General features: G+C 32.8%; 1 protein-coding gene across 1 annotated transcript; it reads left to right on the top strand.

Moving 5' to 3' along the window:
- Positions 1–674: 674 nt before the first annotated feature.
- On the top strand, positions 675–10852 carry LOC128225618 (carbohydrate sulfotransferase 14-like). The gene is made up of 3 exons (XM_052935511.1): positions 675–876; positions 9185–9255; positions 9484–10852. Exons 1-3 carry the CDS (start codon positions 780–782, stop codon positions 10600–10602), a joined length of 1287 nt encoding a protein of 428 aa, XP_052791471.1. The 5' UTR covers positions 675–779; the 3' UTR covers positions 10603–10852.
- The last annotated feature ends 16908 nt before the right edge of the window (positions 10853–27760 follow it).

Here is a 27760-nt window from a genome sequence, read left to right as displayed (position 1 = left end):
TTTATATGCATCAAAAATGGAATCACGGGTGAACAAGAATAATTTTAAATTTTCAATCGTTATTTCACCCACAAACCGAATTGTATAAAAAGTGTTTTGTTAAGGTCATCTATATTTTGAGTTTCTCTTACATTGATATAAGATACAATAATTGCACATGTACACTTACTAAAAAGTTTAAATGAAATATTTAGTTTCCTCAGACATTGCTGCAAATAAAAGAACATTTAAGAAAAAAAAAATTCTTATCCAAATAAGGATGATTTTAGGAAGAAATTATTTTAATAATTAATTTTGGGATTTATTACATATTATCCTGAAATAATATCAAGAAAAGCTATTTTGACGTGTCATTTACACTTATTTAAGAGCACTGACATACATGTACTCGCTTCCTGACCAAAACACATTGTAAAGACATCACTGTTTGTTTCTTTATCGTGAGCCAATTGATGCTTTTTATTCAACTTTAAAATGAAACTTTGGCACCTTTCTCTACTTAATGCTCAACCGAATTAATTATTAATGTTGTACACATTCACTGACAAAACGCTATTGGTGGTGAACACCTTAATCTATAATCAAATAAATAGATACCATCTAGCATAGCACACATTTGTCAAACGCCGTTCCGCTCTTGATAATCCGATACAAATAAGACTGTATCTAAGGAGAATGGTAACTAGTGCGTATGTAATGAGAAATAAAACAAAGCGCAAAACTATAGTACAATTATAATATGTATTATGTTGGCATAAATAGGAACACAATATAATAAAATGAAAACTTTGAGGATTAAAAAAGTGTTTTTACGGATTGCGATAACGCTTTTGTTTTTTAGTTTAATCGCAATATATATATTCAAGAACAGTGTAGGTAAGTTAAATAATTAAAATATTCAAATATATATTTAAGGGTTATGTATTATATTTAAATATATATGTTTACATATATATATGAACTTAACGTATTTTACTAATAATTAGATAAGTATGAATATAATAATCGTTGATCTCTTTGAATAGTCATGCCGTTCAGTTTTCACATAGAATATGATTAGGTCACAGTAGATGCCCTGTTCCCTGAACGTACTAGAGTTTTCGTTTCTGCTTTACCTTTTTCAATAAAAAAAATGATTGAATACTTTCCTAAAATTTAAAGAGTTGAAATATAAAATAATTTAACCATTTATATTTTTTATTTATATAATTGTGTTTAATAATAATATTTTTAAAGGCTTTTTCAGGCAGATAATATACAATGTGTAAAATAAAAGCAATCGTTCTTGAATAATATTAATAATTTAAGGATAAATTCTGTTTGATAAAAAAGAAATTTTCAAAATAACTTCTCTATGATACATGTTTATATTTTGGACAAACCTCTAAATACAATTAAAAATGGCGTCTGATATCCCTTTCTTAGCACCGTTCAATATTTGCTAAATATGCACGACAGAGTGATTTCAGGTAATCAGTTGATTTCATATTTGTTTTAATGTTATTAAATTAAATTCATTTTTACTTGTTATTTCGGAAGATGAAAATAGAAAAGGTATCATGTATATGGGGAAAATGACTTATTTCACGGGCTGGTATCGGAACTAAAACGTTATCTGTACATGCGAAAATTTACATTTTATTGCTCGGCCTGTCAAGTTAATTTAATAGCCTTAATTGCTTTTGTCATTTTATAATTTTAAAAACCTTTAAACCATGGCTTTTTGACATCTAGGAATTTTGAAGATTTATAAACCGAAAGTCTAGGGTGGAATTTACCCTCATTGTCGATTGAGGTAAAAAATCCGAAACTAATAATTAGGCCCCTCCCTCAAACACCTGGTTGTATAACGACATTGAATGATATATTACGCGTTGCACATCTGACAAAAGAAAAGATGGGTCAGCCCCGGTTAGGTGAGTTCAATCCACTGGCTATGTGCGAGTCTGCGTAGTTCGGATTCAATTTGTCATTCAACGGGGAGGCTCATGGCCTCATCTTAGACTATAATGTCAGAACCATGTTCCAAGGCGGTTACCTCAACATTTGTTTATAGAAAGAGTTCGATGCATGTGTGGTCTGTGGTGTTTTGTATTGTGTATGTCTGTAAGTTCAGTGTCCCTCGTACAGCTTATGTTGGTATGCAATAATAACTGTAACACTGTGAATGCCCCTTTTTGTCGGGATAAGTCTTATTCTGTTTTTAAAGATCACAAAGGTACATCAAAATATCCCGAAAATCTAGCAAATAAATAATACAATGATATTCTGGATTTTTTAGAATTATTTTTTGCCTCCAATGGTGCTATCATATCTGTGAGTATTCAATTTAAGCCAGTACTAAACAGTAAAAAATAGAAACCCATGTTTCTCTATCTGTGACATTTCATATAAATTCATTGAAAATTATTATTAAGAATATGAAAAGACTTAATTAAATATTGTATATATTTTGGGATTGATACAATTTATAATTGTGTCAAATTAAAAATGTTAATCGAATGTGGAGGTGTTCAAATAATCCTTGTTACGACGTCAGTACGTCAGAGTGCAATACAGCTGCGTTACTACTGGTGTCAAATACGAGGAAAATGCAGTTAGATATTTATTTTGGTATCATCTTCTACAACATTGTCTTAAAAACGGTAAATATTGAGTGAAATAGGGTTCTGATGGGTAAATACATGAAAACTTGAAATGAATTGAGCATATTTGAAATTCGCACCAACAGCGGTGAAAGTTTTGTGATAATAAGTCTGTTGATATCATTTAAGGAATGAATTGCGGGGTTGATGTCATTATCGGGGTATGAACGCAATTGGCTTGGTCAATGTGTGTGGAGTCCGAAGGACTCCACGCGTACTTTGACCAACCCAATTGCGTTCATATCCCCGATAATGACATCAACCCCGCAATTCATTCCATATATTTATTTCATTCAAGAATTGTTAAAAAAAATCTTCATTTCATTTAAGAAAACCTTTAAGTAATCCTTTCTTACCCATTCTGTAAATAGAACGACCCGACTGTAACCGGAAACATTTTTTCAAATGACGTCACAATAACGCGGGGAAAGATCAACCTCTTAAAATCACTTTTAAACGTAAAATTGAAACACTTTTGGCAACAATACGTTTAAAATATAATAAATTAACACTTTCTAAAATGTTGATTTATATTTTACGGGACCTGCTGACACAATACAAACAATCACAAGATCAATAGTTTTCAAGTATATTGTTATGCGATGAATTGCGATCCGAACATATCCGAAGATGTTGCGTTCATCGATTGATGAACGCAATTGCCGAAAAGCAGTTCATTTAAGGAATGGAAGTTGAGGTGTAAATATAAAATATTGAAGCATATGATTATATATAGTTCAAGTTACAACTGACGGCAGCAGAAAGTAGTGATTTAAAAAAGGTCTTATTTTAAGCATATTTATTGAAATTGTATTTTTTAGGTAAAAGTCATATGATTTGTTCTTGAATTATGTTTAACTGTATGTAAACATGTTTACATACTGTATCCTCACTATATAATTTGTCAAATTAAGAAGTGCATATTGTTAACACAAATGTGAAAACCGTAAACGGATTTCTGGAATATGTTCCTTGGTTTCGTCGGTTTATCTATTTTTATTTTGATGTAATAAAGCGTTTCACCATCTGTTATTTTTAATGACTTCGTTTTTGTCAGCAGATTGTAGTAATTCCACTCATTTGTTGCTTTTAGACAAAAGTATCTAACAAATGCTTAATTATAGACAGTGGCTATGTCACTTTTGGTCCAGATTTCTTAAAATCATGTTGCTTTCAATGAAAAACAAACACATTTTAAATCTCCGCCTATTAAAAATGTCACTTTGTTCTAAACGCTTTTGTTTTTTAAATTTTAAAAAAACATCCGTCGCTCCCTCTTCTTTTCTTCAAACATAGGCCATGAAAGCTATAAGTTAAATATCCCTTGCCTACACATGTCAGTTCCATGCACATTTACATGTATTGGCTTTATGAATGTACAATTTTAAATTACTTCACTATCTGTTTCTGTTATAATTCGTGAGACAATGCATGCTTTTCCATCAGATTTTAAGACGAAAATCGGGCAGCATTTTGACTTTATGTACAACCAAAATATTTCCCCTTTATCACAAAGTTAGAGTTCTACTGCAGTTTTTAGTCGTTTAATTTAAAAATGATCCGATGCCCTTTCCGGGAAATGTCTGCATTTCGCCCAAAACTCGACCAAGCTGCCTAAAAAATCCATTATAGCGAATATCAGCATTTTCATTTTTTGTATTTAACAAAATTGTTAAACCATAGATTCATCATTGTTTTGGAAGAAAACGCATATATACATACTTTGAAATAGGAAACCATTTTAGGCCGCTAGGTCGCTAACTTCACGCCGCTAGGCCGCTGAGGTGCTCGATCGACTTTTTTGAAAAAGATTATTATAATTGCTTAAAAGTGATAATTTGGGCATAAAAACAGAAAATATAAAATTTTTTAGAAAGAGTGGCATGTTCACATACTTTGAAAAGCTGACTGCTTGTTCGACTTTTTGAAAAAAATGTTGATAATCGCCTCAGAGTGATATTGCGTGCTTAAAAATCAGTTAATATTTCTTTGTTTTATAAGAAAATGCATGTATACATACTTTGAAATAGGATAGCATTTTAGGCCGCAAGGCCGCTAACTTCACGCCGCTAGGCCGCTAGGACGCTAGGCCGCTAACTTCACGCCGCTGGGCCGCTAGGCCGCTAACTTCACGTACATACTTTCAACGTCATTTCAAACTGATAATAGGGTCATCATATACTTTTCCCTTTCATTGATTGTGTTTTTATGCACTAGTCATTTGAACACTCCAAGGGTTTATTTTCAACTTCCATTTTGGCTCAACTTGCCTGCCAACTTTTCCCATATTTTCTTCAAAATGACAGTAATATGCAACGCTCTAATCGTAATCATCACCATAATCAACAACATCATCACAACCACCATCATCATCACCACAATCACAGCCACTACCACAATCATCATTCCCACAACCATCATCATCATCATTATCATCACCATCATCATCATAAACGTCTTCACCATCGTTTTTGTTGAAATATTTTTTTCAGCTTTATAACAAATGGTTAAGTTAATCCTCTTTATGTGGCAAAAAGGCACAGTTGCGCCACATATAAGCAATTTCTGCTTTATGCGTTGAGCGTCGCCGCATAAACCTTTATGCGTTGAAAATCACCTCATAAACGAAAAAAAACACGTTTATGCGGCGATCCTGTTATGCGGCGTTACATGGCTGTACCGAAAGTCAAAGTCCCTGCTACTCCCGGGACCTGGTGGCGTGGTTAAAAATTTCAAGTTTTCAAGTTTTTATTGCAATATCTGCAACACAAGAGCCTTAGCCATGAACAATTAACATAAAACATAGTAAGTGAGATGCACACAAAATACAAAGATTTAAGCAGTATATACAATAATTTTATATGTTCTAATACAAAAAATACACTTGAAGGTACTAAACTAAAAAGCACCTGCATAAAGGGAGACAGATCGCCTCGACATAGCATGGTATATGAATTAAGCCAAACGTCTTAAAGTTATACGATCATTTGATGACATTATCTTGACAAATTTATTAAATGTATTCCATGGCCCTGAAATATTATATTGTAGAAGTATGTCTGAGTAAAAAATACAACATAGCATAAAGTGGTATACAGATTCAACCATACTTGTATTACAAAGTTTGTAGTGCGATTTATACGTGATATATCATAATATCTTCCAACCTCGATTTCCAGAGAGTATGAACACAATCGTAAGCTGGATAATGCAATTCTATATTTATCGTTCATATTAATTTCAGGATATTTCTCATATTGAAAATATTTCTTAAACTGTTTAAAATATTCTAACTAAGGTTACGAATTAAGTGTATCAGACCAGTGTTATACAAATATTGTTTAACATAGAAACTTTTTCTTTTCATCAGATAGACTGTGACATTATATATTATATCTTAAAATACATGTACATTGCGTGAGACAACGTGATATCGGTCATGAATAAAATAATAAGGGGTCTTAATATTTTCTGTTTGATGAAAAAATGTTTTTTCTTCAAATACTTCGTTAATTATTTAAATGGTCTAAAATTGAGAAGCCTCTTATCAAAAATGTTAAATGGAATCTGCTTTTTCATTTGTAAATGTATTAAATATGCATGACGAGGAGGATAGGAACTAACATCAATATCTTTCAATTAAACCAACTTATTATTTTCAAAAACTGAAATAAGAATTAAATGAAACGTTTACATGGAGCAATGTTTATTGCGGGCTATTACAAGTAATTAAACGTTATCTTTATGAGATGCAAACAAGGCACATTTAATCGCGGTGACTGTCAATTTTCATGCCTGAGGATTTCATGTTAAAACATATTAGATTCTTTCTAAGCTCCCAAAAATATAACTAAATTTGACGGATGATACAAATATGCTTGATATATTTCAAATCCAAGTTCAATTAAAGATGTTATCGTATGTTGATGTTATTCCAAAGAAATTCATTTTCTATGCGATATATTGCTCTAATTGCTTAATTGCTAATAACTAGAAGTTGTACTTTCTTAGGCTGAAATACCATCCCGCAGGAATATTGAGGAATTTAGAAGCCGAAAGGGCGAGATAAAAAGGTTAAGATAAACATTTAGCCTTCCCACCACCCTCCCCCTCTCCAATTAAAGGTGATTTTGTAACAATACTGAATGACATATAAAGCGCCCCACAACCCGGGAAAAAAAGAGAAAAAAGAATGGTCAGCCCCGGTAAAATGGTTGTGTGCGGGTCGCAATGGTTCGGTTTGAAAGGAGGCTCAGAGCCCAATCTTTGTCAATCATCCTTTTCATTGATAAAAAGAAAACTGTTCCAAAGTGGCAACCCTGTTATGTGTTAAAAAATATATTTCGATGTATATGTGGTATGTGTTTTTATCTTATATGTCTCTGATGCTTAATTATGTTCTGTGTATAGTACTCGTTAAGTGTTTGTTGGGTTTTGACCTTGTGTCTTTTAACTTGGTCGTTGTAAATTATTTGGCTACTGCGTTTGTTCCAGTAGTTAATCAACCCAGCTGGTTTTATTGCATATATTAAGATATGTTTAGCATTGTTAAAACCGTTATTTTTCTACAAATTCGAGTGAACTTAAATTTGCCAGAAACCTCAGTTTCATTGTCCCATAAATATATTAACATTTCAAGTAGTTTAGTAATATATTCACTGACATCCATAAATAATGCAACATCGTGAAGTTCCTCTACCGCCGGTTTTAGTGGTATTATTTTTTAAGGATCACATAGGCACTGACAAAGATCCCGAAAAAGACTAGCTAATACTAACAAAAATTTAGCTATAAGATTTCACAAATGTTAATTTGCCTTCAAGAGTGCAATTATTTGTGTCTGAATTGAAGACAAGCTATTTTTACTAACTGGTGATATAATGAGTTCATCAACTATTGCAGATATGTCATTGTAAAAAAACTCATATTTTAATGAAGAAATTTTTTCTGACGTCGTTTTAACACCTCTCAATTATATCTGTTCTGATCTCACATTACCAGAGTGCAGTAATAGTATTTTAAACAATTATTTGTCTTTTTTCAATAAGATGATTTATTTTTTAAAATACTAAGAATTTCACTTTTTAGTCACTAGAGTGAACATTTTATCAATATTCATTTATTTATTTGTAATATGAGGCCTCCAGCCCAAAATACATTCAAACAAGATTTTTCTATAAGAGTGATGCTATACAAAATGTTAAACAATAATATACACAAAATGAGAATATTAATACAAATGCAAACATAAAAATTATTATTATATAGTTGAACGGTTGTAACATAACCTACAATCTTTTTCTATAAATGTGAAGCTATACGATAAAAATATTGTTGAATAATGCATAAAATAAGGATAATAACACAAATCCAAAATTAATAATTATTGTATAATTGATCAGTTACAACATGGTACATAACTTAATGCTATTCACAAAATACATAATGAAAATATTAATACAAGAGCAAACAATAATTCGTATATAGATCTAGATCATCGGTGCAACATAATACATATAACTACACTCGCAACTTAGGTAGCATTAGCTCGACACGTACGTATATGCATGTATACATTGGGATAGTAAATTAAAACTTGGATTTATAACAAGATACACATAACAAAGAAATAAAAATTAAGATTTTTTCTTAATTCGAATCCCAGTTTAATAAATTTTGCTAAATTAAAGATGCTCTCTTTTCTTGTGTCCGCCATTATAGTTCTAAACCTTTCACGGCTATTTACAACTGTATTAACTTCATCGAAATTCAAATAATTGTCTCTTAGTTCACAATACTTAGGACAGTCAATTAAAAAGTGAACTTCGTTTTCAATCACGTATACGTTACGTTCGAGACAAAAAGTACAGAATCTAAATTCTCGGTCGATATTAGAATGTCTTCCAGTCTCTATTTTTAAATCGTGACTACTGCACCGAAAGTTTTTCATGTATCAATAATTTTGAAGTTTATTTTTATCTTTGGTCAGTAACATTATGCACATGCGCAGCACACAAATGTTGCATCATGTTTATGAAAGAAGAGGCAATTAAAATGAACTCTTATACTCGTATACTGAGTGGTTTGGCTCAAGATAATACTGATTAATACCTTCTACAAACTGTATCTCAAGAGATAGATCCATACTCGTGCACTAGTTTAAAACCAAAGTAGACTCGTTTTTGGATGACCGTTCCAAGGCGGTACCCACAATATTTATTCATCAAGATATTCTTTGCATGTGCTTTATGTCGGTGCTGTTTTTTTATGTTGCGTGTTATTCGTTCCTCAATATTAAAGCAACCCGGTTTGTCCCTGTAGTTCCATTGCAGTTAAAAAGTATATTTACATCAGCAAATCTGATCTTTGATGTTGATTGTGCTTCTAGTTCAACCACTTAACACGATATTTCGACATTTTTAACTATAATGTCATATATCATAAAGTTAAGCTAAATCCAGACAGGATTAATAAACATTAAAACACAGAATGTGTCGATACCTTCCGGCATTAAACCTCCGATATCTTGTCTATTTCAGGAACAAACATACCGTTCGGAACCACACAGGAATCTGGGTACAAAAGGACATTAAAAGAATCATCAAGACATGTAAATAATATAATTTGCTTTTATTTGAAATTAGTATTATTTACTCTCGTGATTTAGAACTAATTATTATACACAAGGTCAGTGAAAATTGGTTAAGTTGATCTTCATCCTTTAAGAGTATAACTCGGACCGTCCCTAGACATTCTATTGATTTATTAACGCTTCAAAGAGTCAAACAACCGAAAAATAATACATCATTATGTCTTATATATATTCAATTTACTTCAGGGAGTAGACGAGGATACAGCAACGGGTAACAGCTATGTGGAGAAGGTAGTGCAACACCGATTGCAAAAAGTTCGAGAATTTTGTGCTAAAAATATCAAAGTTGATATCTGGGAGAACCTTAGTCCCACGGGCCAAGTATGGTCTAGCATGAAACATGACATTCACTATTGTTTAACGCCAAAGATTGGCTGTACATACTGGAAGCGAGTTATGCGCTTTATTGCTGGAGATTATAATACAAATCTAAGCATAAGCAAGCCAAGAGACATTGACCGCAAGTATGTACATTATGGCAATATGAAATATATTAGGCGCGTTGGTTTGCAAAGCACCATGGTTCGAGGAGAAATGTCAAAGGGTCATTCATTCATGTTTACAAGAGAGCCGTACGGTCGATTATGGTCCGCGTACATTGACAAATTTCTACTGCCAGATTTTTGGAGAACGGATGCACATGCTGTTATTAACAAAGTGCGACGAAACGCTACTGATGAACAACGGGTATGTGCAAATGACGTTACATTTGCAGAGTTTCTACAATACATAGTGGCGACCTATCCCCGAAAATTAAACGAACACTGGCAGCCGGTTTATAAGATATGCGATCCTTGTCGAGTGGTCTATGACATCATTGGCAAACAGGAAACATTCACCAATGACTCAAACTATATATTACAGAAATTTGGACTAGGTTATTTGATTCCTACGTCAAGTTCAAAATCGTCAAGGGCGACTGAAGAAATAACGATGTTGGTCAAATATAACTTTGATTTGGAGCGTTCAATAAAGAAAGGCTGTTTCGATAAAGAAGATGTTGCAGTGCGACTTTGGAAAGCTTTCCAATACAACGGATATATCCACAAATCAATTGATATTCCTATGAAGAAAATAAAATCAAAAAACTTCACTCAGCATCCAACAGAGGTATTTTTGGAATATGCTTTGTGGACATTGCAATACCAACACGACCAAACATTTGAAATTAGAAATCAAAAACGCCATATGATGTTAGACGTTTATAAAAGTATTCGCAAGGACCTGGTAGAATCTATTCAAGAGGTTTATAAATTTGATTTCGAGTTGTTTGGATATGACAAACATTTTTTGAAAGAAGTATAAAAGTATTTAAATGTTCTAAATCTATTGATAAGGTTTTTCTCCATACTATGAAAAGCTCTTTCACTTTGTCCCCTTTGTACTCCATATCAAGAATTCGTCGTTTACAGTTTTAATAACACATTAATTTTACACTCAGCACATCCAATATGCCAAAGGAGGTTAAAACATGTAATACAAACTACTATTCATTTCTTTTTCTAATTGTTATATACATATTTAGAATATTTTGCTATCTATTGAGATATATCATATTAAGGCGTTTAAATTAGTATGTTTGTTTCCGGTCCTCAAAAAAAAACTTTAAAAAATGAATAAAAAACAAATAGGCTGCGTAGGTGGGGATCCTTTTTTATTAGGAAAACCGTTTCATTTTTTTCTATAACCGTTAGCGATCAATTTTATGCTTATTGTTAAAACCAAAACCACATCGTTTTTATAATTTGAATGAAAAGAAATCATTCAAATGATAAAAAAATATTCTCAAGGCAATAAAAAGGTCGGAGTAACAAAAAAGAGCAGGTTCAGAAACCGGAAACAAACATTGTTAAGGTATTAGACGCGTAATACACACTTTTATAAAAGCTTTAACCGACAACATAGTTATAATCATGGTACACTATGGGACTTTTATCCAAAGTTTGAAGATTTTTTACCGTGAATTAAAAAAGTTATTTATGTTTCATTACACCCACCCCCAAACTGCAAGGGCTACAAAGACCGACAAGTATATAATTTGTTTATATTTGATTTTTTTTTTCGCATTATCAGAGATAATGAAATAAACACAACAGTTTCTGGTAAAATAATACTTCAGTTAACAGAAAACTTAAGTTCAAACGAACAAATTATTGATACACATGAAAAATCATTTTGATTGATCTTGTGAGTCTTCGGAACAAAGCAGTATTTCGATGTTTCAAAATATATAGCAGTTTTACAAAATTCATAAAAAATAGTTAAATATAAGGCAAATTGCTGAAATCATTTTAAATATTATCTATGATGTCTATTGAACAATTTAGAAGACAATTTATGATAGTTTACCGTCCAGTTTTGAAGAAAATATACATAATGTCATGTAACCATACATTTTTATAGCTAATAAAATGCTTAAAATTCAACCTTTTTCTTGTAAAAATTTATAAAGCTTAAATGGACTTATTCATAAAATGTACTTTTTCAAATAAATGAATTTAATTATGATACTAACTCAGAAATAGAGTTTAAAACAATGAGTGTACTTTTAAACTAAAATATGTAAAGAAACAAGAAGACAAAGTGGGCGGTTATGCCCCTTCAAAAATGTCAGAGAGAAAGTTCTCAACTAATGTCTTTTTAATATTATAACATGTAAACACTCTCTGTGGGTAATTTGATGTCTATCTGTCTTGTTTTGTCATTGGTATTCTAACATTAAGATTTTTTCACAATAATTCTTCACTCTTCAACATTTGAAGTTTCGTCTGTTCCCATGCGTTTGTACTTGTAGTGTGTGCACAGATGATAACTTCTCAATTCTGAGTCAATGCTGGTTTGGTTCTCATGCCCCTTCAGGTACTTTACCCATCCAAAATGTTTAGTGCTGTAAAGAAAAAGAGGTGTACTTTAAAGCCTTTCTAAATAATAAGTATAGATAACTATACTGCCATACATATAAACAATAAAATATAAACAGTTTAGTATTTCTCGACATTATTTTGAAAACATAACAACAACAAAAACAAGCTGATACATACATGTATATATAAAGAAAATTATTAAATGTATCTATAAAATTCATCATCATCATCATCATCATCATCATCATCATCATCATCACCACCACCACCACCACCACCACCACCACCACCACCACCATCATCATCATCATCACCACCACCATCACCACCACCACAACCACCCAACCACTTGATTATTAAATACAGTGGGTTTATAAAAACAAAAACCAAGTCAAATATGTTTTATATGAAATACTCACATCATCTCTGTCAGATGCGACTGCCTTGTGCATAGACATGACTGTCAAATATATCTCAAGGATCCAACATAGTATTTAATGCAGGCTCGAATTCTTCATAACCCAGTGTTGGTGACTTAGTAATATTCACTCATTTCCCTGCCTGAAAGAAATTAGACTTCTGATTATCAACCAACAGAAACTACTACCATAAAATACAAATGCACAAGTATTATACAGTCTGCACTAATATCCGTTTTAGCCAAAAGTAAGGGTTGGTAGGTACAAATATGTAGTTGTTGTGCGTATGGTTGATAATGATTCACAACAGTCTGGGGTTTTAACGAGACCTACACCAAGCAAATGAATGTCGCTAGTGTCCAAGCAGTTGTGGCTTCAAGCCCCAAACTACGTACAACTTTTTCTCACAAGTTAATTTTGAAAATATGCATTTTGTAAACAAATAACGGGTGTGTACATGTATTATGGTATGTAAGAAATAGGTCACGTATCAAAACACATCATTTTAAAACACAATTTTAAGTCTGATATTTTTCTAAGATATAACAATCAAATTAAATATTACATACTCATATCATATACATAAATAATGTACATAAGTACATATAAAAATATGTAACATGTACACGAGTACATGTAAAAATATGAACACGCTGTCTAAACATTTAGCTAACAAAAATGATTTAAGAATTCCAAAGATAAATTAAAAAACAAACATTTTTGAACACATCAACGTACCAAACTGCTCAAGGATACTTACATTCATAGCCCTTTGATACGAATATCTGAATATCCCAGTTCCATGCTGATTGTTGACAGTTCGTTTTTTCGACAGAAAATCTTCTCATTCGCGTATAATTCACTTATAATCCATGTTTTACTGTAATGATTCAAGTTGTTAGATGTATCGTAATCAACTGTCAGCGTGCGCTTTAAGTGTTTATTTATTTTAAACGTAAATTCATGAGAAATACTTCACAGAGTTTCCAAATACTACAATGTAGAAATTCCATTATTGACCTATGAATAGCGGCGAAATACCTTCAGTTTCTAAAACTAGCAACATCCGGTACAGGCCGAATACGCCCGATGTTCGTCGCGATCTGTTACGGCGAGTGGCGATATATGTCGATGTTACCCGATGTTTCCCGAGTTTTATTAAATGGCTAATACCTTAACTGCCTAAACAATTTATGCTTATTCGTGTGATTCATCTATATTGAAACCTATTGTGTATTACATTTTTATTAAAATCTCTGTATATGTCTTGGCCATATAACTGCATGTTATCCAATTTGTTAATGGCCAAAGGCAAGATGCCGATATGGCCAATAAATATTGAAACTTGTATAAGTCAATGTTAAATGACAGGATTTTTAAAAACAATATGTTAGTATCCCAACAGCAACTTGTAACGACCCTTTTAAGACATCTCACAATTGTACTTATGTTCTTCTTTTTGAAATTTAGTGAACTAAATACCCATTCTTGCTTTTTCATTTTAATAAAACTTTGCTAATATTGATTTCTATACTTAATGCACAACCACAATCTTTCCCAATATCACTTAAAGTTTGGAGTTCTACTGCTGTTTTTAAGTCGTTTATTTTAAGAATTTATGTCTTTTGAACACAATAAGATTTTGAAATACTGGTATTGCATAAAAGCGTCCCTTTTCGAGATTACTGTATTTTAAAAACTTTCAGAAAAATCAAGTGAATAAATGATGTATACATTCTCTATCAACACCCTGTTGGAAATGCGACCTCAGTGTAGAGCCTTAACAAAAAGATAACCTCCAGCATGTCACAAATTTGTCAAACTCCGTTGTGCTGCCGATTATCCAATGCAAACAATATTGTATTAAGGGAGAGTTAAATAACAAGTGCATATGTGATAAGAAATAAAACAACGTGTAAAAGTGTTTAAATTCATAATGTTGGCATTCTCACGAAGAACATATTTAAATAATATTAAAACTTTGTGGATTAAAAAAGTTTTTTTACGAAATGCGATATTGCTTTTTATTTTGAGCGTAACAGCAATAACAATTTTCAAGAATTGTAAAGGTAAGTAAAAATAATCAGAAAACTTAAATATATTTACTAAATTGTATTCGTGAGTCATACAAAAGTGTAAGATCGAAACATATGAAAACTTCTGAATCATTGAAACACTGAAACATTCAATTTTATTGTATGCCTTAGGCCACATCAAATTGATCATTTGTTCTACGGATTTTGCCAAAAGAAAGTAGGAGCGAGCGAGCGAAAATAAATATACTTTTTTAAAAAAATTATGGCAATTCTGAGGCGAGCGCAAAGCGAAAAAAAAAATGAAAATATGTCTCAATATTAAACAATTTGCAATAAGATCCAGTGCTTTACTTTTAACTTTAATTTAAACATGGATATATTGTAAAGATAACATTCCTCATAATTACGTCTAATTATTCGAAAACCAAAAAGAAAACTATTGTATTCATTCCGTAATTTATTATTACAAAAACATTTTAGACTAGTTAGAGTTATTCATCATTTGAGCATTTCCAAATATAATGGGTCTAGTCTGAATTTGAACCTCTTGCAGCACAAGATAAAATTGTAGTGACTTTGACATTGCAGAAAATTGAAAATGTAAATAACACAGAGATTATTTCTAAAAAAGACACCGTGGATTAAATTGTGGGACAACATAATTGAAGCAGTGTCAAACAAACCTACAAATGTGGCACCGGTTATCATATTAGAGCAGGTGGTGGATAAAGATGTTTCTCTTTCAAGACCTCGCCTTTACCACAAACCTATGGTTTAAAGGTCCGTGCCTTGAAAAAGAATATCTAGCTTCAATGCCCGTATGAAACAGGTCACTTTAATAACAGGCCACATTACGACAAATCGATCATTGAAAGCAAGTGGATAAAAACAAAGAATTGAGAAAATTACAATTGGCTGGTGCATAAATACAGACTGTTTCTAAAACATTCACAAGTCTTACTACTAGTTTTTATCTGTTTATAACAATTATGAGTATATGAAAACTGAGAAATGCATTTTAGAATTTAAAAAAATAACTCACGAAAACATGTTCAATTCTTCTAAGTCGTGAGTCCGTGTATTTTAGTATAAGTTTTGCACTCAAAATTCGATTTAGTTATTATTTAACACTAAATATTGAGTACAAAACAATGAATTACTGCAAACACACATAAACAATCATTGCCTTCGACGCTGTGAAATTGTTGTTGTTTACTGAAAACAATAATCCATTGACTATAACACTGATTTTCATTTAAAACGTGTAATTTACATTACGGAAACTGAAAGTTACCTGAAAATTTATACCGGAAATAAATAACAACGGTGCGTCCTGCAAAATATTCCCGACAAAAAAGACTGTCAACAAATATCGGCTGTTTTGCGGTTACCCGGACCTGATTTTGTCCTGACACGAGGAAATTTTGCTCGCGAAGAATGTAAAACATGGAAATACCTTCAAAAAAGGCGAATCTAGGTTGCAGGTTTAAATCTAAGTAAAAGAACTTTAGAACATAAAGGAAATTCAGAAGTAAACAAAAAAAATAATATGCGCTGCCAAATAGTATGTGCGGGCGCAAACAAAAAAGTTTGTTTATTTATTTTTTTCGTTTTTCGAATTTAAGGTGCGGCAAATCCGACGAACAAATGATCAATTTGTTGTGGCCTTAAATAAAAATGCTTAAGAAAAATGCGCACGTTATATCATTTCGGAAATGGCGTCCTTTATATTGTGTTCCAGTCCTGTGCGCGCTGACATTTTTATTTGGAACTAAGAGCGGGCCTATATATATTAAAAGTGAAACATGATAAATTGATCTTTTCACTGTTTGAAGCAGTGGAATATCATTTTTTTTTATTTCCCAGATAAATCTCTATAAATCACAGGAAAGCATATATAACTATCGTTATTTTTGTTTTGATATTTTACAGGCTTTGTCATTGTACGGCCCATATATGTTTCTCCTTTTACGTTTGTTGATAAGTTGTTGATATCGCAATGTTGTCTTACAAAGTGCATACATATAAGAACCATCTTTATTTAATTTTTAATTCCTTTAAATGATTATGATGAAAGGTAAAAAGAATGACTACGTGTTTAACTCATATAAACGACGTAAATTTGTAAAAGGTTTTTTATACATCGACATGAACTTTTGTTCTGTTATATTCATCTTATTCTTAACCAGACACAAACATGTGTTGAAAACATGACATAGACTCCTTAAGACTTTAAAAAGATGAACTATTATGTTAAAGCTTATCATTTCCAACTGTTGAACATTGTGAGGAATCTATTTCATAGTATAGCAACCAGCATACGAGAAAATGTCGGTTCATTGAAATATTGTATGCATGTCACAGATCAAATGAAATGTTTTCATAAAAAAGCAAATACTATTTGTCTAACCTAGCAAAAAAACTGAATACTGATTACAATTATAGATTCGAAAAGGCGGATATAAAATACATGCCTTTTTAAGAGAGAACAGTTATATTATATTGTATAATACACCGACAATAAACAAATATCCTCTAAGATCAGAGGTTGCTGCTAACTTTCAGAGTAGGAAACGCAGTGTTTCGCCTCGCCTAAACCAGTGTGTGTATACCACGTGATATATTACGTCATTTATGCTACGCCGGAAGGCAAATTTTTGCTTAAAATAAAGACTTAAATCAAAGATTTTCTTAAACTAAACCATTTTAAATCAAACAAAGGGCAGTCTATGCCGTTTAAAGAGCACCGTCTTCGTTTTATTACCGAAGTTTCATAAGGTGATTAGTTTTATCAAACACGACGACAAACCTGTTGCCGAAATACTGTTTTGACAGGGCTCCGTCAGACGGCCGTATTGTGAAAATGTTTTTCGAAGTGTTTTAAGATACTAAACTTGCAATTAAATTCTGGTAAAAGACCGAAGGCTGGGCTCCGTAAGCGGTATTGACTGTGCTATGTTTCTTCCAAATTGGTGAGAAAATAGTGAAGTTATTTTTGTTTAAAGTCTTCTTTCGAAGCGAAAAATTGCCTTCCGATGTAGCATTTATCACGTGGTATACACACACTGTAAACAAGGTATTTATGTTTATAAGAATTCAATTATTTTTCAGCGTTTTATAACAAACGCTTAAACCAGTAAAACAGTCACATTCAATTGATAACTGGATATAAAAAGGGTTATTTGCGTTATCTAAATGTCCCTTAAATGGAAACTGATTCTCTACATAAGTTTGACAACGTCATTCTATATTATATCTTATTATTCATATATTGTGAAAAGGTTTTTTGGAAATGTGAAAAATAGGTTTGAAGTATATAAAATACACTCTCTTTTGCAGAAAATGTACATTGTGTGAGACAAAGCAATTTCAAGCCTAGTTGAATCCTTCTATAAGAACCCTCCTCCCCCCCAAAAAAACCACAAAAACCAAACACACACACACGCACACACGCACACACACACACACACACACTCCCTGTGTATAGTACACAACCTCTGCGTATTAATCTTAATCTAATTGCCTAATTGTCTTATCAGTTGTCTGATCTGACATACTGCAGTTTTGGAGGATTTTATTATAGAAGTGGACTCTAACTTACCCTGAGCAAATAAACAAATACAAAGGAAATAGGCCCATACTGTAACAACAGTACAATTAGCAGGAGATGCACAGCAGGGGATTGTCATGCAAAACATTCCTTAAAGTAGGCCTTTAAGGAGTGTTTGGCATGATAATCCCCTGCTATGCATCTCCTGTTCATTGCACGAGTGTCACAGTATAGGCCAAACAATACGTTAAACAAACGTTGGGCGACTCCTCCGTCTCCTATGGAGGGACAATGTTAGTAAAAGATTCTTGGCTTGTCCCTAGGCATATTGCAGTTTTAAAGTATATAAACATCAGCAAATCTGATATCTGCTATTGATTGTGCATTTAGTTCAACAACTTAACATGATAGTTCGACATTTTTAACTATAATGTCTTAGAAAATAAAGTGGAAATAATTCCAGACTTCCGGCATTAGCCCATGGATATTCTGTCAATTTCAGTAACAAACTTACCATTAGGAACCACACAGGAATCTGGGTACAAACGGACATTCAAAGAAACATCCAGACAGGTAAACGTTATTGTTAGCTTTAAGCGTGAATATGAATTCAGCATTGCTTTTTTCTCGATGTGCCCCATTGCAAGGCACACATAGTCTGTGAAATTTGGTTTCGTTGCGCTTTATCCTTTAACAGAAGTGCAGAACTCGAAACGTCCCTAGACTTTTTATTGATAAATCAACCCTTTGAGTGTCAAACAAGCGCAAGATTTACATAATGATCTCGTAAAAACATTCAATTTACTTCAGGGAGAAGACGAGGATACAGCAACGTGTAACAGCTATGTGGAGAAGTTAGTGCAACTGCGTTTGCAACAAGTTCGGGAATTTTGTGCTAAAAATATCAAAGTTGATATCTGGGAAAATCTTAAACCCACAGGCGAAGTATGGTCAAGTATGAAACATGACATTCACTATTGTGTAACTCCTAAAATTGGCTGTACATATTGGAAACAAGTTATGCGCTTTATTGCTGGAGATTATAATACAAATCTTAATATAAGCAAGCCAGGAGACATCGATCGCGCGTATGTACATAATTGGAATTTGAAATACATAAGGCACGTTGGTTTGGCAAGCGCCATGGCTCGAGGTGAAATATCAAAGGGTCGTTCATTCATGTTTACAAGAGAACCGTACAGTCGATTATGGTCCGCGTACATTGACAAGTTTCTGTTGCCAGACTTTTGGATATGGGATGCACATGCTGTTGTTAACAAAATTCGACAAAACGCTACTGATGAGCAAAAATTATGTGCAAATGACGTGACTTTTGCGGAATTTCTACAATACATAGTGGCGTCTTATCCCCGAAACTTGAATAAACACTGGCAGCCGGTTTATAAAATATGCGATCCTTGTCTAGTGGCCTATGACGTCATTGGCAAACAGGAAACATTCGCCAATGATTCACACTATATATTGCAGAAATTTGGACTAGGTAATTTGATTCGTATGTCAGGTTCAAAACCGTCAAGGGCGATTGAAGAAATGACGATGTTGGTCAAATATAACTTTGATTTGGAGGGTGCTCTACATAAAGGCTGTTTTGACAAAGAAGATGTTGCAATGCGACTTTGGAAAGCATTCCAATACAACGGATATATTCTCAGATCAATTGATATTCCTATCAAAAGTATGCTTTCAGACAACTTCACTAAATATCCGACGGAAGTATTTCTTAAACATGCTTTGTGGACATTGCAATATCTACACGACCAATCCACTGATATAAGTAATCAAAAACGGAAGATGATGTTAGAAGCGTATAAAGGTGTTCCGGTGGAACTGGTAAAATCTATTAAGGAGGTTTATAAATTTGATTTCGAGTTGTTTGGATATGACAAAAATAGTTAGGAAGAAGTATTAAAAATATTTGCCTGCCTATAATTAATTGATTCGATATATATCAATATAAACGATTATTTGTTTTCACGGCTTTTGAAACACAGATCAAATATAAAATGTAAAGCCAGTTATTGGAAAATACTACATTAATCGTATGTCATACCGACAATTATTTCACATGATAGAAAATAACGTGTATATGAGGGTACTACAGCTGTTTTGGGGTAGATTTCATAACTTTGTAATCGTGCCATATAGGTGTCATTTATTCAATCAATTTGAGTTAAGAGACACTACATTGAAATTGAAAACAGAACAAGATAAAATGTGTATGATTGTGTATTACTTTTTTACAAAACAAACGTTGCCTATCAAATATTGTTTAATGTAGTAGACTTATCTCAAATAGGGGCCTTTAGAATATAAAGTATTAAAGGGCAAATGTTGGCCCCATTTAAATAAATTTATAATCTAGAGTTTCAAATGAAATATAAAAAATGAGCATTCTTGTTTGAAAAAATCTTTGTCGCAAATTCGGGGATAAGCTTTTATTTGTGTTTGTTTCGGTATATCATTAAATAGTTTCGCCGAATTTTGTAAAAATAACACAATGTGGCTGTAAACCTTTTTAAGAAATAATGATATGTGTTGGTATTGGTTCAATATTGCATTGTGAATAAGATTGATGTGTATATCCATGGCGATGGGGTATCAATTGCAGAATCAATTATGAATGGATGGTTTGTAGAATAAAATTACTGTTTAATGGAACACTAGTTAGAATGATTATAATGTAAACCATGCGTTTAAAAAAGAAAGATTAATATCTACTTTGAAATTCGAAAACATTGTTATTATATTGGCCTATTAACATAAAAGTTAAACTTCAAGAGAGAGAAAAATACCACAATACACTAGTTTTGTGCCGATGATCGATTATAATCGACAATTGATCGGAAAGGCCTACGTCGGCGACAATCGATAGTGAAATTTGAACAATCGATTATAGAAACAAGGGACGTAAACGCTATCGACTACTTTACTTATTTCTGGTCAATGCAAGTTTATGTTAAAATGTTACGGTGTTACTATGTTAAATAATGTACTCATATGCTTATCAAGTCAATAAGTCACAACAGTGCATTTTTACAAATTTGCTTATCAAGTCAATAAGTCACAACAGTGCATTTTTACAAATTTTCTTTGTAATTGAACTGCTAAAGAATTGGTTCTCAACTTCTCATGTTTGTGGTTTATAAGTGATTTTAAAAACATTTTTTTCTAATCATTTAAAAATTCAGTTTTCTCATTTTTCTGAAAGAAACTGTACCTGTAAGACAGAAACTGTTCTTGTAAATAATATAGAATATTTAACATTCTTTGTGTTTTTGGCACATGTATGCCATACTAAGTGTAAGACAATAATTAGAGCCTGTGGCCTCACGTTCTGCAATAGTGACATGTCATCACTAAACGAACGTCGCTTTCTGAATAAATAATGTACAATTTATATAAAGAAATCTACAAACAATATTTTAAGGGAACATTGGTTCTTAAAACTTGTGCATGTACTGTATCTGTATGCTTTTAATATGATGGCCAAAGATAATCAAATTATAATTGAATCGATTAACAATCGATCATTGATCGGTTTCATAAAACCGATTATTGATAGTTATTTTTCTGACCAATTCCAAACACTACAATACACCATGTTGAACGGCAATTTCTGACTTTTACTTTCGGTTCCATTCAACAGCCTCTTGCACTATGGTAAATTGGCGTTAAACTGTGAAAAGCCTAAATTTGTTTACATTTCATAGTCATTTTGATTTGTTTTGACTCTCTTCAACAAAAAATGTTTAGCAATAATGCTCCAAACTAGAGTACTTTTTTCTGTTTCCTTCTTCTATGACGCCTTTTTTACCCACAATATGGGCCAAAAAGTAGAGCCATCCGCGTGGAAATTTTCACCAATAAAAGGGGTCATAGAGTCGGGCAATCCGCGTGGACCTTTTTTACCCATAATAGGGGCCGAACATTAGGACCATCCGCATAGACTTTTTTACCCATTATAGGGGCCAAAGAGTCGAGCCATCCGCGTAAACCCTTTCAAAGAAATACAGAAAAAAATTTTAAGCATATATTGTACATGCAATAATATTAATAGTATTTACTCATATTTTTATCGATTGGTGGCAGCACGAAAATACAATTTTAACAGAAGTAGAGAACAGTACAAAGCAATATTTGGTTATATAAAATAGTGAGTATATTGAAAGCTTTGAAAATCAATTGTTCAAAGGTACCGATTTGTCGCAAAAAGATGCGTTTTACATCTGACAGACGAGCAGTTTTGCCCTCGAAACCAAGAAAAGAATAACAACATGTTAAAATGAAGCAAAATCAATGTATCCTAAGAGAAAAGACAATTGCAAGCAAAATGACGAAATATAGCCACATATAACATATGTTTAGTTCAGTCAGCTGTGTATTAACTGCATAAGTATTCACCGCAAAACATCATATAATTTATTCGGATAAATATTCATACTAGTGGTATACTATCCTCACCTTTTATTTGATGTATGTATATTAATCATTAACTTTTATTACATACCTTACGGTGCAGGATTTTTATAAGCCCATGCACTAGTTTTCATACACAACCAGTGTACTTGTTATGCAAATTAGGTAACATTATCACATAAAATGTATTAATACGCGCGGTAAAATAAGGTTAACAAGAATTGCTCCATCAACAGTTTTGTTACATGGGTATCGAACCACTTGGGGTTCCAAAGAAATCCTGGTGGTGTCAACAAACTGAGTTCCAAGATGAAACGAATTGTGATAAAGACTGGGCTTAATACAAACAAACGCCTCACTTATCACAGCGCCAGAAATACCTCGTCTAGAAATGAAAACAATGTTCCTGTGAACCCAATTATTCAAATATCAGGACACAAACATTGCATTTATCAACAATTATATCCACACAAATCCAACTCAACACAACACACATTCTGTGCTCCAGTGAAAATACCTAATCTTTTCTCCAGTCGTTTGATAGAAACTCCTGCTTCGGTGTCATACACCATCTACAGAAACTAGTGACATTTAACCTAAAAGTATTTATGTTTTCTACAGATTTATCGAAGGGGTCACTCATACTAACGATAAAGCATCAGATAACTATTCATTACTGCAGTTTACAAAATGTCAGACACTCAAAAAGCCTATATAGCCGAAAGTTAAACAACTCCGATATTCGCGTAAATTGGTTGGTGCGAAAGACGTGCAAACACATAGTTAAACGAACAGATGTAAAAGAAACCTGCAGCCTTCATGCATATAATGATCCAATCTTACAATGGCAACAAGAATCCTCACCTGAACATGCGTCTAGTTGAAGAAAATTGAAGTTTTCGAATTTATCTTAAACAAGCCCCAGTACGTTGATCCGGTCTACTGTTAAAACACTACAATTATTTGAAGGGAATGGACTACCCATTGACGAGTTCAATCCCATAAACCGGATCAATGTTCTAAGTTTTTTATGAATACTTCCGGAAACTACATGTTTTCGATCTACGACATTAGACGCGCACTAGCGGCTTATTTTACGGCTGAAGGCCGGCTGTAGGCCGCTAATAACCGTATCTCGGAAATGGCAGAGGGTCAGTCTTTTATGTTTACAAGAGAACCATATAGTCGTCTATGGTCCGCGTACATTGACAAATTTCTATTGCCAGATTTTTGGAGAACGGATGCACATGCTGGTATTTACAAAACGCGACAAAACGCTACTGATGAGCATTGAACATGTGCAAATGACGTTACTTTTGCAGAGTTTCTACAATACATTGTCGCGTCTTATCCCCGAAACTTAAATGAACACTGGCAGCCGGTTTATAAAATATGCGATCCTTGTCTAGTGGCCTATGACGTCATTGGCAAACAGGGAACATTGGCCAATGACTCACACTATATATTACAGAAATTTGGGCTAGGATATTTGATTCCTACGTCAGGTTCAAAATCGTTAAGGGCGACTAATGAAATGACGATGTTGGTCAAATATAACTTTGATTTGGAGCATGCTATACATAAAGGCTGTTTTGACAAAGAATATGTTGCAATGCGACTTTGGAAAGCTTTCCAATACAACGGATATATCCATAGATCAATCGATATTCCTTTCAAGAAAATGAAATCATCCAACATTTTTTGGAACATGCTTTGTGGACATTGCAATACCAATATGACCAAAATTTGAAATTAGAAATCAAAAACGCCATATAATGTTAGACGTTTATAAAAGTATGCCCAAGGAACTGGTAGAATCTATTTAAGAGGTTTATAAATTTGATTTCGAGTTGTTTGGATATGACAAACATATTTTGGAAGAAGTATAAAACGTTCTTTAATGAATTTAATCTAATGATAAGATTCTCCAAGATTCTAGTTACATGTTCTTTTATTTCGTCCCCTTTTGACATCTTTTCGGACAGCAAGAAGTCATCATTAACAGTTTTAATTACATATTTATTTCATACTCAACACATACTTTCTACCAAAGATGGTGAATATATGTAATACAGATATCATTTGAAATACATGTAAGGTGCATGTCGAAAGTGTCGATTTCTAGTTCTAGCGGAACATTTTGTTACAATCGAGACACAAGTCGTACGTCATACCGGAAACTAATGGCACGTGGAAAAACAAAAGTGTAAAAGAGCGTTGTCAAAAACTACAGTTGTTTGGTTTATTTGTCATTTTTGCCGTTTACTAGTATGTCATTTATATAATTAATAATATGTTAATACATTCAAATTAAAACAGAACAATCTAAAACATTTATGATTGGTATTTAAAAAATGTGCGTGCGTGCGTGCGTGCGTGAGTGCGTGCGTGCGTGCGTGCGTGCGTGCGTGCGTGTGTGTGTGTCTTTTAATTGCTGTAAAACATAACCGATGCACATTTCCACTGTATTCGCAAACATTTATTGGAAAACGTGTTTTAATAAGGCTCATGATAAGAAAGAGAGAGGTTGGCCATTGTACGTCCAACACTGCTTTTCGCTATAACCAAAAAGTGTTTGCTTTTCGAAATAACAAAAAATAAAGTACATATTTCAATATTATTTGAGCCTCATTTGTAGGTAGGTATATACCCTGTGGATAGAATATGCATTTCGAGACTTCCGTTTTAAAGGCAAACATTGTGAATATATATAAAAACATAGTTTGGGACAAGAAATGTATTTTGCTATTCACTATTACTAACGATATTTTATACATTCTGAGCATTTGCCCACGATTTTTGAAAAAAAAAGTTCAACATATCGCTAAGTAACCGAGTTCAGTGGATTTTTTTTTCTTTTAGCCTGCGCTATGTTTTGTTAAAATTTATTTGAAAATAACGGACTTAAATCGATATTCCTATCTGAATCGAGATCTATTTTGCTTCATGCAATAACCAAATGTGATATCACAAACCACGTGGTATGTCCACACTGTTCTTCAATACCGATAGTTTAAATTTTAGTGCAATTTTGACGGTGTCAGGGTCGTTTTTAGATATTTCACCAAATTTGCGTGCAAAGTTATTTATTGACGTAAATCTCATGACGCATAGTATTTTGAAGTGAACGTCAAATAGAATCCGATTGACGTCGCCGTTTTGAGGTTTTTATTTTATTTTGTATATATATATTTGCTGAACTACATTGTTCTGACTCTCCTTTAAATCGTTCTATTTTTAATCTAGTATCATTATCCATTCAATTATTATTTTGAAATCGCACGTAGATGTGTCTTATATGTATGTAGCCCGGGTTGGGTAAGACAAATTGCAGTCATTGACAAAAAGTGTATATTAAAGGTTATTTATTGTTCCATATATAATCCGAAAACATTTCATCGATAAAGTTGGATTATCTGTTATTATCAAGATATTTGAAAGGCTTTTACTATCAGTACTATCAGTACTTCCCTTGCAGCGTTACATTCCGTGATAACAAGATTTCATTTTCGGAAAGAAAAAATAATAAATTATAACCAAATTGACGTTATACCGATGGTGTATTAGAAGAGCATTAACATGGATTGTTACGCCCACGATATATAAGTATGAGTAAGGTTTTGTATATTCGTATAAGTAGATCAGTTATTTTTAATTTATTTAGGTTAACCCAGAGGCTTTTTCATAATCAGATACAGTGTGAAATATATCAGGTAAGGATCATAAGAAATCTTATCAAGCATGTTATATCGAATCTCTATTATCATTAATGAATCGCGCTTCAAATAAACAGAGGGACGGTGTATGCCCTCAATGGTGGTATCCTGACGGATTGTGGATGACATGACTTTCGCTTGGAAAATAGGCGACCGGGCATTACCACTAACATTCGGAACTCCTCGGCCATTTTTATCAAAAACAACCTCGGATGTCGGTTCATCAGTTGAAATAGCTCGTCAATTATATCATTAATTAAATGAAGTGTTTTAGAGATGTATTTATTGATCTAAGTTTAAATTGGTTACCAGTGAAGTGTATTATTGCAAACATAATTAAGATTCCCAAGAGTTAAGTCATAAAGTTTAACTGCTAAATAAAATTACTTCGCGATCTACTTGCAGCGGACTTAAACGTACCACTTTTTGAGTATGTAAACCGTCCAAATACATCCGAGGTTGTTTTCGATTAAAATGACCGAGGAACTCCGAATGTACCACTAAATAGGACAAAACAGACCAAAGGAGTATGAAGCGAATCTTAAAACTGCAACTCTAGAGCCATATGGCATCTTTTTACATTTATCTTGTAAGTTGTACCATGAATGATGTTTTATGCATTTTTCTAACCATGACCACACGAACCGATCAAAGGCTTTGGTGTGATCGAAAAGGATTATGATGTCTGCATTATTTCATTTATTACATCTTGAATTTTTTTTAGAATTATAGTGCAGATTAATTAAATAATACCAGAGTCGATTATTTTTACGTTATCGTAAATTTCGTTAGTTGCCATTAGAAAATATTCGCTTATAACAGTCTAGAACATTGGTACCAAGACAAGACAAGACAAACAGTAAATTCGCCAGAAGCTGTACAAAACATAGCAATATGCTGGAACAAATGAATTAAATTCCAACAGACCATTAACAAACAAGACCACAATACTACAAAAAAAAAAAACACATGTTTTATAAAGAACAAATATCGTTAACAATTAATGTCGGGTTGTCCACCTTTGGCAGGTCAGTGACAAAAATACAATATCAGTGAAATTAGTCTTGACATTATTAAAAAATACACAATTTTTTGTATGTAAATGAGTAATCATAAGGCTTTTACAGACTCCAAATGCTATTTTGTCTGAAACATGGTTCAGTATGCAGCGTTGAAGAATATAGAAAGATAACAATATTTTATAACAAGCCATCACGTAATCATCGACATCCCTTCATGGTGATGACGCGTTAAATGTGTTTAAAACTGAGTTTGCGTCTAGGTGCCTACCTCAACGAAATGTGGGATATCGGTGCTGCGCACAAAAACAATGCGGTGACATTAGTTGTTTTAATCCCATTTTTATCGTGTTAATTGAAAAATAATAGGTAAGATTTCCCACCCCAATTAGTGTTATAACTTGAACATTTTACATGTATTT

Source organism: Mya arenaria, chromosome 3, assembly GCF_026914265.1.
Source record: "Mya arenaria isolate MELC-2E11 chromosome 3, ASM2691426v1".
Lineage (NCBI taxonomy): Eukaryota > Metazoa > Mollusca > Bivalvia > Myida > Myidae > Mya > Mya arenaria.
Note: the sequence above shows the minus strand (reverse complement) of the source record. Positions and strands in the feature narration are given on the sequence as shown.

Coding starts and splice junctions, on each gene's coding strand:
- LOC128225618 (XM_052935511.1), top strand. CDS start 780: ATGAAAACTTTGAGGATTAAAAAAGTGTTTTTACGGATTGCGATAACG. Junction 877..9,184: donor TATATTCAAGAACAGTGTAG/GTAAGTTAAATA, acceptor TGTCTATTTCAG/GAACAAACATACCGTTCGGA. Junction 9,256..9,483: donor TAAAAGAATCATCAAGACAT/GTAAATAATATA, acceptor AATTTACTTCAG/GGAGTAGACGAGGATACAGC.